This window comes from Parasteatoda tepidariorum, chromosome 8 (genome assembly GCF_043381705.1).
Source record: "Parasteatoda tepidariorum isolate YZ-2023 chromosome 8, CAS_Ptep_4.0, whole genome shotgun sequence".
Taxonomy (NCBI): domain Eukaryota; kingdom Metazoa; phylum Arthropoda; class Arachnida; order Araneae; family Theridiidae; genus Parasteatoda; species Parasteatoda tepidariorum.
This window is the reverse complement of record NC_092211.1, coordinates 80,196,239-80,216,713: the sequence shown is the minus strand read 5'-3', so window position 1 is coordinate 80,216,713 and position 20,475 is coordinate 80,196,239. Positions and strand designations below refer to the sequence as shown.

Below are 20,475 nucleotides of genomic sequence, written 5' to 3'. Positions count from 1 at the left end.
GTAGAAAGGTCTTTTTCTGGATAATCTCCTTGAATCATATAATCAGGAAATTAAAAGATGTGTAATTGCCATTCATACTAATCTAATCCTGAGTCTTAAAGCATAGGAAAATCTTTCTTTAAAGCCCCCCCCCCCCATAGAATTATATCGTCATTAAAACAAACATCTGAAAGCAAAATAAATCCATGGAATTCCATTCTTTTTTAAAACGGAATAGATTGCGGTGAGGTCAAAGTTCCTCAGCCTCACCTTTTCAAGGATCTTATCAGAAACAGCATCGTTAATTGGATTTAGGAGGGTGGCTGGATTTTCTGCCTTTTAGACCAGAGTGTATTGCAATGCCAAATTTTGTTTTTTGTTGCAAATAATCTCGATTTTGAGCTGCATCTCATGCTGTGTAGTCGAAATCGAGTCTTAATTTTCCTGTGTTCAAGCTGTGGGACAAACTAAAATTACTCAATTCTCTCTCTAAAACAAAATTTCGTTTATTTTTTCCTCTTAATTTGCTTATTTCTTCACAGGATTAGCTCCTCTTCCCATCTTCCACATAAGTGAAAAGCCCCGATGATATTAGTGCTTTGTTCTATTGATAGATCAATTTCACATTTCTTATTACGGGAGATCGTTCAATTATTAAGAGTTTCTTAGTGGAATTTGAACAGTTCATCACACCAGTTGCTTCTTCACTTTTAATCATTTGATTTAATAAGATGTAATATATGCAGTTCTCAATTCATCAAGTTTTTATCCGAAGGACAGTAAAAATTGATTTTGTTTTACTAGTTGACAATACATACTATACCTAGAAATGCATATTATTAACTAGATTTGTAGTCGTCATTGACGGAGTTCCTCGATTCTTTTCTCTTTTAATCTACGTATTTGTCGCAATCATCGTAGCCAAAAAGAGTGCTTAAATAAAGCTCTTTCTCCTGTGAGGAAGAAAATCACAGTCCCTATTCAAGGATGGAAAGGAGTTTCTTTTGATTTCAAACTAGATTGAGGGAAATTTAAATTAGACCAAGCATCGGCAATCTTTTACACATGGAAAGGAGGTCATTCTGTATAAATGAAACATAGGATGCCGACCGCACTTATTTCCTATTCACAACTTCTGCTAAAAGGGGTGAAAATTGCATTTTACCTTTCATTTAAAACTGAATTCTTAGCATATAAGAACTAAATAAAATCATATTTATAATCAAAAACTTATTCAATAAACTATCAATGTGCTACCAAACTACCAACACATTTAATGTGATACCTGCTGTTATAATCTGGAAGCTAACTTTTCTTTGTCTACTTTCATAGCAGTCCTCGAGGTCGTTAAAAGGTGCTTATCTGCGAGCCTAATAGTATATTTATAATAGTTCATTTTGCAACTAACCTCTTAGAAAATGTTTGTTCCCTAGAAGTGTAAGTTCCTCCAAAAACAAAGAACATGCCACCTGCAAATCATTTTATGTTTAAAATTTATTCGGAAAAAATACTTGAATAAAATGTTTTTAAATCTATGCTATTACAAATTTTTTTAGATAGTCATTTCATATTTTGGAAAGATGATGTTCATATCTATTTGAAATGGATTCTGAAACATCCTTATTTCCAAGGCATATGTGTTAAATTCTTGAAAGAACCTTTCGAATTCCTCTATTAAAATATACACTGAGTGGCCAAAATATTATGACCACCCCTTCAGTCGTCTGCTTCCATACCCTATACGGCGCAATGTGCGTCGAACAGTACGTTCAGAGACGTTCACAGTTGCTCCTTGATTTAGATCACTTGCAATTTGTCGCACTGTTACTCTCCTGTTGCGCTGCACAACCCTGGCCAGCCTTCTCTCTGATCGAGCATTCAGTACCCTGTGACGACCACAAGTCTGACGCTGAGATCCGGTTTTTTGCTTGATTGTCCATTCTTTGTACACATTAACAACTGCTGCTCTAGAACACTTCACAAGTGCATCCGTTTTGCTGATGCTCGTTCCGACACATCTCGCACCCACAATCATTCCCCGATGAAATTCAGTTAAATCACTTTTCTTTCCCATATCTGAGCAAGCAACACAGTATAACTGATGTCCAGCATTCTCGTATTATGGTTATCTTGCCCTCTAGCGGCAACGCTGTGACGCAATAACTCATTTGCATAAAACTCTGAGGTGGTCATAATAATTTGGCCACTCAGTGTACAGTTTATTTGTGCTTCGTGGAAAACTGATGCAACACGGGAATTGAATAAATTCTAACCTAGCTTGAAAAAACTTCAAGTCTGTAACCACATCACTAATAAGTTTGCTTTATCTAGTTGTGCGGGAGAAATCATAAAAACAGGTGGGATTGCTTTTTCTTAACAGAGCTGAAGGCCATTTTTATTGTCCACGTCAGTGGAAGAAAAAAAAAGAAGGGGGTGGGGGTAATGATATTTGTAAGAATGAAATTTTTCTGAAAACCTATATTTCAGATTTTTTTAAAATTATTAATTTTAAAAAATTATTAATTAATAAAATATTTCAAACCTTATAATTTGAAGAAATCTACAAATTGCTGCTTACTTTAAAGGGCATAGTGGGCCACGTAAAATTACTAAACGGCCAGCGGGCCACTTCTTTCCGACCCCTAAATTAGATTGTAACTTACCGCCTGCAGCATGCACATTTCTTAATTCTAACTTCTATAGAGAATGATCGATAATTCATCCCTTTCACGATTGCTTTTCAAATGTTGAACGTATTTTACTAAAACCCAATTCGATGCTCAACTTTAGATGCTTAATTTAGATGCTATTTTTAACTCTTCGTAACTTCCTTATAAACGTTGTAAGACGGTGGAAAAAAAAGAAGGAAAAAAAATTGTTTCTTTCAGGATTCTGCAGTATCCTCTGTAATAGTAAAGGGCCTTATGGAATTTTCATGGAATTAAAATAGTGTCCTATAAATATCGTCTCCAGTTTCATTAAAATAACTGAATATGTATGTGGTCAAAATCTGTCTGACTTGATTTTTAGGTGTATTTGAGTCACAATATTAAATATTCTATGGCAGCAAACCATTTTCGATTAGTGTGCCAGTTTAAATTACTTTCGAATGGCAAGTGTGCCACTTGGAATATTTAAAAAAAAAAAAAAAAAGATGTTATTCCATACTTGTTTTGGTTTCAGACAGTCGATACTATATTTATTATATATTGTAACTATATTTACTGTTTTGTTATTAACTTGCATTAAATGTAAGTTAAACGAAAATTATTTAAAACATATTTTAGTTTTATGTTAATTGTTTTTAAATTTCTTAAAGGAAAAAAAATTGTAGAATTCGTAATATATCATTTATTGCCTTTATATTTTCACTTAAAAAATCATAGTTTCTTTAGCCGCTTCACATAATATATTTGCTGTTTATCCAAACAGTCTTTTAATGATACAAATAAATCTGATCTCCAAAATCTGCTTGCATTTAATCTCATTAAGTGGAACACCTGCTGCTGAAATTAGCCAAGTCATTTATCTTTGGGTTATAACTGTTTGTTTTTAATAATACACATGATTCACTTAAATAATCAATGCAGTTTCTTACAGTACATTTGGAGTTCATTGACGATAAGTCTTGCTCAGACGCGTAGGCAGACTTACATTTTTCTTGACTGAAAACTTTTGAGTAAGATCGTTCCATTATTCAAGGATTAAGTTCTCTGATTCACACACTCCACTTATTCTAATATTTCACCTACTTTTACAAATTCGTTCACCCATGTAAAATTGTACCATCTTGCAAGTTTTTTACCCATAGTGCTAGTTGGTGCAGAATGCGCAATGAAATTACGCAAAAGGATGTTTTACTTCTTTTGCCAGAAATTTTACAACGCTATTATGTATTTCTACTATATTTGGACACCATAAGTTATTTTTGTTATAGATACAATTTTCCTTAAGTCAAACAAAACGCTATTTCTACTGCAAGTTCTTGTTTCATTTCATTCATCATATCTTTACTCATGATTGATAAGCTCAGTAATACTATTAATTTTTTCATTTTAGCAATTGTTTCAACCATAACGTGTTCACAGTTTGAAAAATATTGTGTTCACAAATTTCCTTTATGGATGGTACAAAAAGCTATTATTATATAACAGGGGTGATTGTGAGCCCAAGTCAAAATTCCGGAAAATTTCCTGAATTTGAAAAAAAAAAACAAAACAAAACAAAAACAGTTTAAATTGAAAAATTAGAAAAAAATTTAAACAAGGTTTTTTTTCCTTTTTCTCAATATTTCTTAGTTTACTAAAAATATATTTAAAATTTTACACATACCTATACCATTTACACATACCTATGATGACCTGGAGAAGTTATTAAAATCTACAAATATGTCTTTTTTTTTTTTGAGTTTATGATTATAACAACTATTTAGTGATAAAAAATGAATATTAATCATGAATATAAGCTTATAAAGTACCTCTGTGGCTCTCCCTTACAAACAAATTAAATAAACTGTGTTTTTAAGTTCTACCTTTAAAAATTTGATTTCCGGAAATTTAAGTGATCAATGATTTTTTGAAACATCTGGACTTTCGATCTCCGGAAACTTCCGGATCACTGTTAGCGAAAAATCCGGAAATCAGGATTTTTTCCGGAGCACAATCAGCCCTGTATATAAGCTAATGTTTCGGATGAAACTGGCTTCCATGTTTTCTAGTAGACCACCAAGACGAGTGATTGACAGAGGAGGGGATTAACTTTCTTTAAGACAAAATTGTGAAATGGCTACTTTAAACTATACTTACGCATACTTTTTTTCATAGCTATTGAAAAGAGTTAATTAAACTTTGTAATAATTTCCTTTGTGGTTCTTAAAAATAATAAATAAGTAAAAGTAAAAATAGGAAATTTTGTAAGTATGCCGTATGGCCAGACAGTATGCCAAGGGCCAGACAATATTTGTTGATTAGTGAAAATAATTGGGAGATCCTAGCGACCCCTAATGGTCACGTGTGTTAACATTTTCATGTATTTCAAATTGAATGTTACCAATTAATTAACTTATATTTTATTTCGCATTTCCTATCGCAATTTTCAAATACAATATGTCGAAAATTGTTCGTTATTTAGAAAATTCAATCTAAACTAACAGCCGACTAGAAAATTAACATATATCTGTTATCAAAAATGCTGTTAGAAGTTATTTAACTTCATGAATTTTTATTTCATTAAATAAGGTAGCATTGTCCAATCAGATGGTTTATGTTATTTTAATAGCTTTTCGTACTAGCACTTTAAATGATGTTTGTATAACATATAATAACTTTTTCTCTGAGAATTTTTTTTATTAGATCATTAAATATAGTTTGGAATTACTTAACAAGTGAAGAAATGTCAGTTTTTCAAAACTTGGTATGAGTTTCTTTGTTAAAACTTATTACTTTGTTAAAACTTACTTATACTTATTTACAGTATTTATTTATAAATAAAAGTATCTTGCAGAAAGATATTAGTGCTAGAGAGGTTTGTCGCAGAAAGACTAAAAAAATTCTGCCACAGGTCTAGCCACTTTCATCCATATTTAGTACCTTGGCAAACAAAGATCCTTTAGTACTCGCATATTAGTTTCATTTTTTCAATCGAGGTGGCGCCATGTGCACGATTGGTTTAAGGCGGGATGGTTGATAGTTTTTTACTTTTGATGGGTTTTTCCTCTAGGACTTTTTTATTTAAAAATTATTTTTAACGATTTTTTAGTTATTTTTAGCTTATATTGTATTCATTTGAAATGTATTATTTTAATCTTAACTCTGCCGATTTAGATTTATTGCTTATTGGTGCGTTTTTTTTTTATGTCTATGGAATGTAAACAAAGCCTTTTTCATATGAATGAATTTTATTTGAAAGATTGTTTTTAAATCGTATGAACTGTGTCGATCGCATTATTATGAATTATGTAATGTGTGTAATTATGACTATAGCCTTTAGTTCTTCTTTCAATTGATCAATAGATTTCGTCCTAACCAATTTCAATTGTTGGTTTTTCATTTCCAGTTACAGTTCATGAATTTTGCATATATTTAACAGTAATCCAATTTTAAGTTTATTAAAATATATTTAGTTTATAATATATATCATAAGCTAAAGTTAATTTATAATATTTCGCTTATAAGCTTCAATATTATTTTTTTCTTATTTAAGTTAATTATTGTATCTGTAATAATAAAAGATTAAGAAAATTTCGGTGCTATTTCTCTAATTTTATGAGTTTGGTATTATACACAAATATTTATAGCATTTTTTATATGCTGTATTTGTTTTTTATAAGAGGTACAAATTTAAGTCTATCTTAAATTTAAATTTATGATTTTGATTGTTAAAATTTCTTTCATACTTATAGTCAGATTTTTATGTGTATTTATTTTATTTTTTGATGATTATTAGAACTAGTAAAAATTTAGTTAAAACTTTATAGAAATTACCCACATTGTATTTTAATGAACTTTTGTATGAATTTTTCACTACTGCCTGAAAAATGTCGATGCATGAAAATGTCTGATTTCTGGAGAGAAATTTAAATTTCAGTCAGGCAATGTTATACAAAGAACAGGGAAATTTTGAAGGGTAAAACTCATAGCACTTTCAGGCAAGCCACAATATATTATTTAGTTTAATTGTTGTATAAGAATCTGGTAGTGGTGTTTGGTGCCTCTGATTTTACCTACTGTGATCAGGTACAGTATTAAACCACTCCATTTTGTATAATTTATTGTAATACCAAGATATGAATAATGTTTGAATGAATGGACCATGCTTATAAATTGGCTAAATATCTTGTTCTTGATTAATAACATGTTAATTGCAAATTTCAAAGTATGTTCTGTATTACATTACAGTTTGACTTGATTTATAATTGTTATTTTATCATCACTATAATTTTTTTTGGTGCTACATATCATAATTGAGATTTTTTTCCTATAAAAGGACTATTTGTATTTATTGACATTTGTCTTGTATCTTTTTTATGATATCTGATTTATCACTTTGCAATCTACAATAGCGTGTAATACAGTTTAACATTTCTTAATTTTAGATTAGCTATGCCAGGAGCAGATGCAGTTGTGCCAATTTCGAATTCTAATTCCGAACCAGACGTGTGTTCAGATTCTAATATTAAAGGTAATTGAAATATTTAAACATTCTTTTTTATTTCAAATTTTTCTATAATGTTTTTAAATTTGAGATTGTGTTTTGAATATTAACAAGGTTGAATATATGTATTTAATTATTTATTTAATTTTTATAAAAAGTTGTTAGGTTGTACCTCTTAAAATATTCAAAATAAAAGAGATTTTTCTGAATTACCATGAAAGGAGATGGGTTTTTGCTAGTGTCATCAGCATGTGTATCGGTCTTGATTGGCTGTTGAAACATGGCATTTGTTTTTGTGTTCAACTGTTTACTCTTTCCATTCTATTTCGAGTAAACCTGCCATGCCAAATATGAACTTTCTTAAGTGACACATTCTACATTTTTACCCTAAGAAAGATTTGGTTTATTTCTTGCTGAGCTCTAGGACAGGCATGAAGCTATGTAAAACATGAACGAAATAATTATGCTACAAAGTTGCCAAATGCACAAAACAAAAATTGTCATGGTTATAATAAAATATACATAAACAAGTAATAAATCTAGGCTAAATAAGAGACATTGACATAAAAGAATTATATTTTAACAAATTCCGCATTGTATTTAATTTTCTTCACATTAATTAACATTCTAACTTATGCTGAACAAATTAACTCAACCTTTGCCGTCAGCAATATCTAAATTATTAATATGCTATCTTGTTTATAAACAACCAGCGCTGGTGCTGAAGTCATAAGTCTGGTCTTTGTTTATCAGTTATAGGTGTCTGTGCATCAGTTATCTTGAGTTGCAAGTACACCTATTTGGAATTAATATTTTTTTAAAATTTGCCTTCTTCTTAGTTTATATCTTGAATTTTGTGATCAGCATTATAAAAATGATAATTTATTATTATACCCTTGCTTTTAAATTTTTGAAAGTTTTATTTTTATGTAATTTACATAAACATAATTTTTCAGCATCATCCTAATCTGTTTTTGTCAGTTTAAACAGGAATAGAAGTATTTTTAAAAACATGTAAATGTGCAGTATTATTAACTCCTTAAGTATTATGCTGTCCGATAAATACTGTATCATCTAAATTTATTTGAAGATGTTCTAGTAGATGAGCCACATCAGCCTGATGAGCTGATGGCCTGAAATGGACCAAAAGGCAAAAGCTTAACTAATATTTAAAGACGTCCTAATAGGCGAGCTGTATTCGCATGATGGGCTGGTCAAATTTCAAATATATCGGTATCATGTGAAAAGAAAAATATTATTGAAAGTATAATTCTCATATGAGCTTTAAAAGGAAAATAATCGAATCAGGGTATAACACTATTCTTCTACATGTTATTTTTTTCATGTTTAGATGAAAAAAAGAAGATTAAGCCTTTAGAAAATGGTTTCAATGGACATCATGACACGAAAGAAACAACTCTAAATGGAAAAGCAGTAACATCTGATGTTGCAACTCATTTGAGATTTGACATTTTCTCAAGTTGTAAACAACTTTCAGCCAAAGCAACAAAACATCAAAATAATCAGTTGGTTGAAGAAACAAAAGAAGCAACATCGAAATTTAGAAGTAAGTAATGGTTTAGTAAATAATTGAATTTGTTCTAGTTTTACCTTTTTGCTAAAAAAAACTTATAAATTGAACAGGCATGAGATTTTTCTGACATTTTGCAGAATCTCTGACACCCTAAACTTTAGAAGAATTGTTACTATTTCTACATTATTTTGTTGCTTTACTTCGTTTTATTCTTTTTTTATCCTGATTTATATAAAGTTTAAAGTTGGACTGTCAATGTACCCATGTAGTAAATTTTTTTTATGTAATTATGTAAATAATTTAAATGTATCCTTTATGTGTCAAGAAGTTTCACACACTTTATTTATTTTTTCATGTTTTGAGTTGATGCATTGTCAGACTCTTTATCCAAATCTCAAGTCTGTCTAAGTATTGCATAAATCTATAATAATAGCTCTAAGTATTGCATAAATCCATATATTTAATGAAACATAATTTTCCAAAAAACTTTTCATGAAGTACAGGGTCATTCATAATTCCCTTCGGGGTTTCGAAGCGTTATTGTAAAAAAAAAAAAGAAGACGAATATGAAAAAAAGAAACATATGAAATTATTCCGAAACTATTCAAGTTTTACTTACATACATTACAGGTGTTCTATGTGTGAACCCTTGATCACACGGCATACATCCATGCAATAGTCCAGTTCCTGCCCGGAGGGAATTATGAATAACCCTGTACATTTTACTACACACATATATATATAAATAAAAATAAATAAAGAAACATCCAAAAACAATTAATATAATTTAGATCTTTGGTAAATTTGAAGTTAAATCTTTAATTTACAGTTTGAAAATTGTGTAAGTTTCCTTACACAATTATGTTATATGTGGTAAAATAATATTAAAATTTTAAAGTAAAAGAAAAAAATTAATTAATTTATATTCAATTTTATTTTAGGTATAGCAAGTGACATTGAAATATGTGCAAATCAAATTCGAGCGTTTATAAAGACCAGGAATATTATCTTTATGTATGTATAATGTTTAGTCTTTCTTTGAAGTATTGTCTTATATTTTGTTATTGCTGCACCACTTATTGCAATAAAATATTCACTTTCATTCAATTTTTAAATTGGCCATTTGGTCATTAAACTATGAGGCAATCAAAATTAACCATAATTTACGAAAATAAATTAGAAATGATTTAAAAAGAACTTATTTTTTATTGTAATAAATTATGTGCAAATCAAATTTCAGCATTTATAAAGACGAGAAATATTATTTTCATACATATTTATTATTAATTATTTATTAAAAGTATTATATGTTAATTTGGGTACACCCTTTTTTACCATAAGATATTCGCTTTTAAATACGAAATGGTAACGGATGAATTTTTGACATCTGTTAGTCATCAATCTGTAATCATTTTATATTCTACAACTCATACTGTTGAACATGTTTCGTACAAAACATAGGAACCAAGGCAATTTGAATGTTAAACCACAGATTGTTTAAAACTAGCCATAAACTATAATAATTTAATAGAAAAATGTAAAAAAGTTATTTTATTTACTCTGACCATAAAAAATATGTTTGTTTTGTCTGCGGCAGAACTTTGGTCCCTTACTTCTGTTTCAACATACAACAACACTCTTGGTGCAAAACTCATTACCAGTCACATTTTTAGATTTCAATAAAGTTTGCTATTTCTTTTCAAAAATATACTCCCACTTACATTCAAAAATTTTTTTGTTCCACTTTATAATAAAAAAAGAATTAAAACGTTCGGTCGTAAATTCAATTTCAGTTACATTTTTGGATTCCAATAAAGTTAGCAATTTCTTTTCAGAAATATACTCCCACTTACTTTTGCTGATTTTTTTTTCCAGCTTAAAATGAAAACTAAATTAAATATTAAAACATTCTGAAATTTTTACTGTAACAATGAAGTTTTCTGATGTTTTTTCATTTTTTTATTGTACATAAAATGAATGTTTAAAAGGATTTAAAACTTTTCTGCTGTGGATCTTTTAAAACCAGGGCTTGCAATAAATCAGTTTGATTGTGAGATACATTTAAATAAAATAGGACATCCAGAGAAATTTGTGATTGGTTGATTTTAACCCATAGTAACTTGTTCTCAATTTCAATCAATTCTATATTAATAAATATAATAAAAAAATTAATATAATTTCTAGGTTTATTATTTTTTTTTTTGTGTAAGCATGTCAATTAACCAGAGTTAACTAAATAGTGGTCTAATAGATTCTTAACTTTAGCAATTTTTGTAATGTTTGAATAATCTTCAAACAATTTATTTTATCAAACAATTAATTTTACAGCATTTACAAATAATTAAATGTATCACCTATCTATATTTTAAACCCTTTTATGTTAAACTAATTTGTTTGACTTTAAATGATTATAAAAAATAAGAATATTTTTTAATTAGTAGTTCTACGAGTTCAGTGATTAGCCATATCGTAACATTAATTTCAGTTATCTAGGCTTAAAGTTTCAAAATTCTTTAACATATACATAGCATTTTATTACCCAGATTTTAATATATATTTTTAGAATCTTTGTTGAAAAAGAAGTAAAAAAGATAATTATACGAACATGGCACTTATTATTCGCATGCCTTCATCATACCCAATAGCACAAACTACTAATGATAATTTTTGAAATTATAACATTATTCTTATTACTTGAATTGAATTAGACAAATATTGCCTAGTTTATCAAACAGTATAAAAATAATTATTATTTGTCCTAAGTTAGAAACGCTTCGTTGATAGCAAAGAAAAGGAAAAAAAAAGTTTTGATGTATGTGGTGTCTATATTAATACGTTTTCTTGTCCGTTTTAGGTCTCCGTTGTCATCTCTAAAATCTAATGCTCAATTTAAGACATTATATAGCAGTGTTTTAAATGAAGGTAAAAATAATTTTTTTTTCTATATTTGTCATTGTGAATTGTTGCTGAAAAATGCATAAATTTTAAAAAGCTTATCATAAACAAAAATTGTAAGTTTAATTTAATATGTGTGAATGGTATTGTCTTTCAAATCGATTCTGTTGCAAGGGAAATGACAGAGCAGATATATATTAGTTGCTGTGTTACTACCAGTTGCATCGCATTTTGATTAAACTGGTAAAAGCCACGACCGGTTTTAACAATCTGTGTAGTTTGCTCCCAGTATTGATGGCATCAGAATATTGATTGAAGCGCTCTCTAGTGCAATCCAGTTTTAAGACCATGTCAGGGCCTGCAATAATAGTTAGTAAGATTGCTATTTTAGGACAACACTATTTTGATACCCTCTCATGTTTAGAAAATTAACACTTTGTCCCTATGCTTTTTTTTTTTAAAAAAAAAATTCATATTAAAATATATATTTAGAAGAGTAGGCATTTGTAAAAAAATTCAGAAGTGTCTTGTATGTTTGATTGGGATATTTAATGTAACTTGTTAAGTTTATAAAATTAAGTTTTTCTTAATGAATTATGTGACGATTCTTACCTTCCTATACTGTATTTAATTGGGTTTTGTAAAGTATGGCATATTTTGTGGTGTATCTTATAAACGCAATGTAGTTATGTGTATTCATGTAGTTACATGTATGTATGAGTGCATGAATGAATGAATGATTGATGGTTATTTACAATGACTCAAGTATATTTTATAAGTAATTGTCTGTCAGCTAAATATAGAATTTGAGATAATTATTTATGAGCATGCAATAAGGAAATAATATTTGATATTTTTTTCAAAAATTATTTTACTGAGTGATAGGAAGTTTTATGGTTATTTATTAGAAATAGCTTTAGCTTAAATCCGTATGAAATCTGAGAATATTTCTTTTTCTTACGCAACATATTTATTTGCAGAGTATTATCTGAATGAACCGATAAATTCTTAAATTAGTTTATTGATAATTTTTTTTAATAAAATCCAGTCTTTTCAAATTTAATATGTTCAGTCAGATCTTATTTTTTAAGTTAAGTTTTTAAGTTAAGGTCAGATTTTATGTGTAATTCAATAATAAATTCTTGTTTAGAAAGTAATGTTCTTTTTATAGTGTTTGCAATTATCTAAAAATTTTAATATTTATTATTTTCTCTAGATCAAAAGAAAACAGTTTCTGCCACCCCAGTAAGTGTAACTTTTTTTCCTTTTGTGACATTTCTGTCATTATTGTCTTGCAAGATAAATATGAATTTAAAAGGATTTTTTGCGAGGAAGACGAGTTCTTTACCGACAACCTATGGCTATTAACCCTTTCGCGACGGGAAGAGAGAAAGCGCACTTACCGCTGAGGCCGGCAGTCTCTCCAGGGGCGGATTGTTTTTTGCTGTTATGCCTAATTCCATGAAATTACCGAAATAGCAACGCCTTGTTTAATATTATTCTGTAGAGTATTTAAATATATTTCTATGGATACTTTATTTACTTAAGTTATTTCTTGTTTAAATATATATTTTACACATTTTATTTTCATTATAGGGAAGTGAGCGCATTTCTTGCTGGCACATATATGTGACAGTCAGCGCGAAGGGGTTAATGGTAAATAATGTAAATAAAACTGCCTTGCTAATGGGAAAATACCAGAAGCATGTGCCAGTTTTCTTACTATTAACAGCACAGCTTTTATTTAATTTTTCTTCTTGCCATAAAAAATAAATTAACAGTCACACATTTTTTTCTCTTTCTCTCTGACTTATAATTTGGAATAAATTAAATTTGATATTTTTACTCTGCCATTTTTCTTGAATTTGTTTAACAAATACTGGTAAATGTCAGGCTGCCATATAGATAATATTTTTACTAAAAATAGTCGCTTGTAGTAATTTGTTGTATTAATATTTCTGATGTTGGAGTAATGAAATATTTGCCATGAGTTGGACTGGATGATTACAGCTTGAACAAACAGTTATAACTATAAAAAAAAATCTCAAATAGAATTAAGCTAGCATACCATCGTTTAACTGTGTGAATAATAATATGAGCATCTGTAATGACAACACAACAACCGAAGTATTTATACATAGTAAGGTTTTATCATGGACCTATTCGTAATGTTCCGGGCATTGTGCATATCTTTAAAATAAAGAAACAGTAACTAGCTTAGTTGTACAAATCTTACTCATTAAATTGAATATTTAAAGTGTTTCACAAAGGGTATGTTACTCCTGTAGAAAGGTAACAAACTGGAACTTTAATTTTACATTATGGTGAGTGAAGAAAAAGCATAATAAACAGTCAGATCCGGCTGATGGGTCGAACGATTAATGTGTGGACACTATGCATGATTGGTTATTAGCTTTATTTTTCTTTCAAGTTCAAGAATTATTATTATATATCTATGTTAGTATATTTTAACCCTTTTTTGAAAAATTGTTTCAGTAAAGAGTTTTCTGCCTTTTTATTTAGGATCAAAATGCTACAGAGGTCAAAGAGGCTAAATGTTCTGCTGATGTATTAGAAGTTGTTAATGTTGTGAAGACAAAAACAAACCACCTCCCCCCTGTTGGAGAATTCAAAAGAAAGTAATGCTTTATTTTTTAATATTTAATACTTACTAATTAATATACAATCTACTAATTTATAATGGTAAAAGATGCCATAAGTGAAATTTACGTGAGTTGTCTTTAATTTTATCCGTTTTCTTGAATAAATTACTAGGACCACATTTTCCATCCCTGTTTTTAGGAACAACAGTCTACATTTATTGACAAAAATGTCTTTTATTCAGGGAAAGAATCTTTTTTTTTTTTTTTTNAAAAAATTTTTTTTTTTTTTTTTTTTTTGTCTGATTTTTTAAACATAAAATATTGTTTGCACAAGTATTTTAGCATATATAAGGTATTCTCTTGAATCATTAAGATTGCCTTTCAGTATGTGAAAATTCAGTCATTGGGTAAAAAGTAAGTGTTCTTTTTTAAAAATTTCGATACTGTTCATGAAACACTTGCTGAAACTCGTGGCACTTATTTAATATGTGGAGATAGCTAAAGTAAAGCATTCACTCAATAGCCCACAATTGAACGGGGGTTACAATTTCGTAACCAACGGTATAGTTGTAACAATGTGGTCAGCACTGCGCGCATGCATTTACTTCCCAGACAGGCTGGTACCCATCAATTTAAAGCTCTGTGAGCTTTAAGTGCCTTAACCACAGAATAATCATGTCTTGGAGATGATGGCATCTGATTTTGTTATCATCACCCGGGTTATTTTTACTTTCATTGCCTATTTTACTTTAGTTTTTGATACTTAAGCAAAGATTCATATTGTAAATATTGACATAACGCAATAAATCTACCTTTATTAGCTAGTGGCCTAGAGATAAATGTCCCAATCTTGCCATTTTTTAAAAAAATGATTGCTTTTTTTTTTTTTTNTTTTTTTTTTTTTTTTTTTTTTTTGTAATGCCTTTTTTGTCTAAATACTATTTTTTCATTTAGCAACAAAATTTAGTAGTCAGGAAGTTTGGTAAATTGTTTCAATTAAAAATTAGTACACAAAAGCATTCATAGAGTTGTTTAAATGTCATAAATTTTTTTACAATTAAAAATTTAATATAAATTTTATTTTTAATGAAGCCAAAAAATTTTCCCGGAACTTTGCCGAAATTTTCTCCGAACCTCGTTTACGTGATAGGACTCATTTTGCATCCCTGCTAATGTGTACTACATAAGAGACTTAAGTTTTTCTGCCTTATAGGGAAAAAAAATAGTTCATGACAAAGATAAATATTCAGAAGTGTTAGTTACATTTTTGTGTACAGATTATTTTGACATGAAAAAATGTTTTTTACGTTCATTATTTATCTTTACTAGTTTAAACTTTTTACTAATTTAAAATTATTTTTTTGTAATATTATATTTGTATTTTTAGGCAACTGCAACCTGGTATAAAAGTGTATGCAATGAGAACTAGTCAAGTTGGAGAATTTGGTGAAGGTGTGATAATCTCAGCTAGAGATTCAGGTGATGGTAAATTATATAAAGTGAGATTTGACAATACAAAAACTGCACCTTTAAAACTCTTTAGTGCTAAACAGCTGGCCTATACGGAGTCACCAGATGTTATATTACCTGTTGGAACTAGAATTTGTGGTATGGTTATCTTCATTTCATTTAATTTTGCATTTTAGATAAAATTAATTAAATTTAGTTTTTTGATTAAAGATTATTATTACTTTTTTTGAAGCTCGTTACTGTGATGGCGTTAGGACAGCTATATATGCAGGAATAACAGCAGAACCTCCAAAAATTACAAACAGTGAAAGGTTAGTGATGGAATTTTTAAACTAAAAGCAGCATATAAAGTGTGCCTAAAAAATTTAGTAAATAAAAGCATAGAATAAAACATGGAAACAAATGCCTTTATTCACCTTCAAAGTAACATCAGTTGGTGACGGGAAACTTTTGACATTGTCAAAAAGCTGCTTAAATAATCTTGCTAACACTGTCCTTTAACACCAATCTCTTCCATGTTTATTGGTAAGATTTAACAGAATCTGTCGTATCTTCTTAATGTTTCCAGAGTCTATCTGAATGAGGTTAGCGCTCCCTGGTTACATTTATCTTTTGAAATTGTTTAAATCAGTCATGAAATCACTTTCCACTTTTTTGAAATGCTTTGTAATTTTTTGAATCAGCCATTTAAAGTAGAACTCAGTAAAATGTTTAATGGAGCAATTCAAAATAGGCTTCAAACCTTTCTTACTTTCACTTATCTATTCTTAACTTATTGTAAAAAAGTATATTATAGTTGGCTGTTGGTATGTAACAATAATTGAGCGGAAAAAAAGACTTGGCTGAATCAAACTCTTGATATTTCTATGCATTCTAAAGTTAATTTTCTTGAATTCACTTAAAAGTCAGTTCACACATTCTTTTACTGAAAGCGAACTCCTTAATTGTGTTTGTTGAAATCCACAGCTTACAAGAGAAAAAAACATAACTTTTTTTAGGCAAAATATATTTTTATGTTCATTCTTTTTGTTGAACTCGTGATTCAAATCTTTGAAAAGGCATTTTCTATTTAGATGTTTTTATGATATAAGTTTTATGTTCTTTAGGTATTTGATATTTTTTGATGATGGATATGCTCAATATATTTATCACCATGATATTTTTGCCATGTGTGGTCAAAGTAAGTTTTTTAATGTTTAATTTTTGTTTCATTCAAAAAATTGTTTTTGCATTGAATATGACAATTGATTTTTTTTAATTATGTTAAGGTAATGATGTAGCTGATGACGTTCATGAAAATCTAAAAGAATTTATTAAAGCTTATTTACAAAAGTATCCAGAGGTAAGAAATAAATCTTTTTTTCCTTAGTGTTGTTACATAAGTGTTAATTATAATTAATTGCTTTTTTGTTTGTTTTTAATTATTTAGAGACCTATGGTAAAATTACAGCAAAATCAAATTACAAAAACTGAATATGAATGTAAATGGTGAGTTTTTATTTGTCATTATTCTTTATTATTGTTTTGAAATGCAAATATCTTTAAATGTTCACAGTGTAACATATTCTAAAGAGTAGGCCTGAAGTCTTTTAATGCCTATGGTATAGCTCCCAGTGTTTAGACAATAATTATGAAAAACTATGAATCTTGCAAAATGAATTTAAAGTTGTTTTTTAAAGTAAAGCAAAACAAAATAATTTTAACAAAATTTTTGAATCACTACTGACCATTTGAGTATCATTTTGAGTGTCAAAAGTTTTGAATACCTTGCTTTTTTAAGTTTTTATAAATAAATATTTTTATAACCATAACATTTTCATTACATTTGTAATTCAAGGATTTATTTAAAAATTTAATGATTTAAGTAGTTTATGCAAGCAGTAAGTTTAAAAAAAAAGATGAAATTTGTTTTTCAACAGAAAAAAGTTAAAATTTAAATAAATTCTAATTTATCTAAAGGCAACTCTTTTATTTTATTGTATGACGAGAAGAATATAGATGTAAAACTGATAATTTTTTTTTATATTGTAATACTTGTAAGTATAAATAATTAGCTGTACTCCCTCTTTTGATTTTTGAGACATATTAATAACCAAGAAGAAATATATTCATTATTGTGAGGCAAGTAGCTATTAGTGTGCTTTAATGATTTTTTTTAAAAATTTTTCCCCCTTCATATTTTTCTTTCTTACTTCTAATTTTGAAAAAATATTGCTTCCTTTTTATGTATGCCTAAAATTTTCTCAATAAAATTATTTGCACTTTCAGTATTGCTTTTTATTATTTAGCCTTGCTGATTTTTTTCAAAATATGTATCAGAGTTTATTGGATGTTTTTACCTTTTGAATCAAAGTTTCAAGTTAAATCGAAGTTTTTATTTCAGGTGGGACACAAAAGTTTTAGACATTGATGCCAGTATGGTCAAAATGTACTTCATTGAATCCCATAGAACTGAGTGGATCTACAGGGGATCTACTAGACTGAAATTATTATTCAATGAACTTGTAAGTTAATTTGCATACCTCTTAAACTTATGCCAAGTGCACTGCATTTATGTTGCATCACACATGAAATATTTTGTTATATGTTAGATATTGTCTTTTTCATGTTTTAAACTAATAGGATTCCCTTGTTTTTTCTATTTATTTTTATATATTTTTTTAACAAAATTTTTAGATTTTTAACTCATGACAGTTGTGGAAAATAGGAAAAAAAATCCAAAGTTCTTGTTTTGAGTAAAACATATTGCATATAAAAATTTGAACAATAATTTTTCCGAGAAATATTTGTCATTAATTCGATTTTACTTATGTTCTGTCAAATACGATGTTTAATTTCAAAATGAAATTGCCCTTATAATAACTTAAACCAACAATTGTGACAATAATAATTGTGTTACAAATAATAGTAGCAAATATCACTACTAGTTATGCTTTAGAGATATTGAATAATGGAGTAATGTTGTTAGCTTTTGAGCTGTTAAAGCTTAAAAATTTACCAAGAACCTATGCCTTAGATTCTAATTATGATAGCTATACTTCTATTGGCTGAATTGATAATAATTCCCTTTGTCTACTCTTTCTGAATGATCATGGAAAGTACTCTAAGTGTGATGCACAGTTTTATAGTGAGACATGCCTTTTTGAAACCAGTACTTTTGAAGCTGAAGACAAATGTACATCAGCTTAAAATTTGGAATCTTCTATATGATGATTAGAAATATTGCACTAATATCTCCTATTTTTTTTTCCAATTCTCTACTCTTCATATTACATGAAATATCAAATATTTGTTTATTGCCATTTTTTACAGACTAGCAAAATTTATTGTTTTTTTTCTTTTGTCTTGAATAAATTTAGTTCTATAATTTTAAGAGCAGTTGTGATGTATTTCTGCATTTAAATTTGCTTTTAGCATTTGCAGTTAAATTATTTCTATGCTCATAATTATTTTATTTCAATGAAGGTTGGAAATTAAATTTTTCTTGAAAAATCAGTTTTCTCTTATGACTGCTTTTTGTGTCTTTTTTTAAATATATTGCAATCAATATAAAAGCTTTAGTAAATAGTAGTCTGATATATTTAATAGGGATGATTGTGCATCATTTAAATCATTTTGACACTAAAAAAAATTAATTTTACTACATACTTGTTGTTTATTAATTAAAATTTAATACTTCTTTTATAATTAGCAAAATGCAGAAGAGCATCGTCGTGCTGGAGGTAAAAATCGTAGACACAATATAGTTCCTCGTAAGCCACATCAACCATATGTCGAATATACAAGAGAAGAAGAAGTGGTTACATTAGACTCAGGTAACTGGTTTATTGCATACTTTTTTGCTTTTAATTTAAGCAATATATCAAGTAAAATATTTTTGTTAATAGGAAGTGTAGTTTAATTTTTTTTTTTTTTTTGAATTCGCTTAGAATTGAATTGAATTACTGTAGTGATTTAACAATACAGAATCAGGCATGACAACTATACTTGATTTGTCGATGTTGAAATTGATGATAAGCAATTAAATCTTGTCTAGTTTAATGATATAATACTTCAAGTTAATGATTATTTCATGATCATAAAAAATTTTCTTTAAAATTTTATTGTGTAGTTCAAGAATCTTTTTTTTTTCTCTTTAAAAGAAGCTTATTTAATTTTTACCTTAAGTAATTTTCCCCTTTGAAATATTTTATGATTTAACTTCATTCCCCTTTCTGTCTTTAGGGTTAACAAACTAAATCAGTTGGCATGTAGTATTTGTTCTATCTGTTTAATGTATTAAAACATTTTGTTTTCAGATGATGAAAATGAAGTTCAAACCACAGCGAAATATCTCCACCCTAGGAGAAAAACAGGAGGTAGTCAATATCTTAATGAAGCGCCAGTTCGAAATAAAGCTCGCAAATCTGGGTCTGGAGCTGCTGCACCGAAATCTCGTTTTGCAATTTGCAGTAAGTAGTTCATGTTATCTCTTTACATACTCTTTTGGATTAGAAAGTTGAAAATCATTCTGTTAAAATATAATGAAAACAAGCTATACAGGAATATTATTGCATGCTCCCCATTTATATTTAATCTGATATTATATATGTGCTATCACAATGAGAACAATAACTTTTTTTTAAAACTCCGATTTATACCGCATGATTATTCTATGTCTATCTTAACAAGGTGAAGTTTCCAACTTAAGGAATGGAATGAATGTTATACTTTTTTTTCTTCAGATTTCAACGATAGACTTCTTTTGCTAAATTGTTTAGGCCTTATGTAAATGGAGTGTTAAGAAAGTGTCCATATTAGTGGAACACTCTTCTTTAGCGTAGACTCGTTGCTGAGTGGTAT

At 28.5% G+C, this 20,475-nt stretch overlaps 1 protein-coding gene across 9 annotated transcripts in view; it reads left to right on the top strand.

Annotated features, from left to right (window-relative positions):
* The window catches only part of LOC107451716 (histone-lysine N-methyltransferase SETDB1-B), an 87,066-nt gene that overhangs the window by 48,225 nt on the left and 18,366 nt on the right, over positions 1–20,475 (top strand). For 6 of the 9 annotated variants that reach the window (XM_016067895.4, XM_016067898.4, XM_016067894.3 and 3 more), the window contains 14 exons: positions 7,073–7,158; positions 8,483–8,698; positions 9,607–9,679; positions 11,520–11,587; positions 12,777–12,805; positions 14,084–14,199; positions 15,551–15,771; positions 15,866–15,944; positions 16,740–16,813; positions 16,902–16,975; positions 17,063–17,121; positions 18,017–18,137; positions 19,325–19,448; positions 19,932–20,084. In XM_016067895.4, coding sequence (XP_015923381.2) covers positions 7,073–7,158; positions 8,483–8,698; positions 9,607–9,679; positions 11,520–11,587; positions 12,777–12,805; positions 14,084–14,199; positions 15,551–15,771; positions 15,866–15,944; positions 16,740–16,813; positions 16,902–16,975; positions 17,063–17,121; positions 18,017–18,137; positions 19,325–19,448; positions 19,932–20,084 — 1,493 coding nt within the window. Of the gene's footprint in view, positions 1–5,616; positions 6,714–7,072; positions 7,159–8,482; positions 8,699–9,606; positions 9,680–11,519; positions 11,588–12,776; positions 12,806–14,083; positions 14,200–15,550; positions 15,772–15,865; positions 15,945–16,739; positions 16,814–16,901; positions 16,976–17,062; positions 17,122–18,016; positions 18,138–19,324; positions 19,449–19,931; positions 20,085–20,475 lie in introns of those variants that run through there. The other 3 variants (XM_016067900.4, XM_016067901.4, XM_016067902.3) reach the window with 3 other exon arrangements.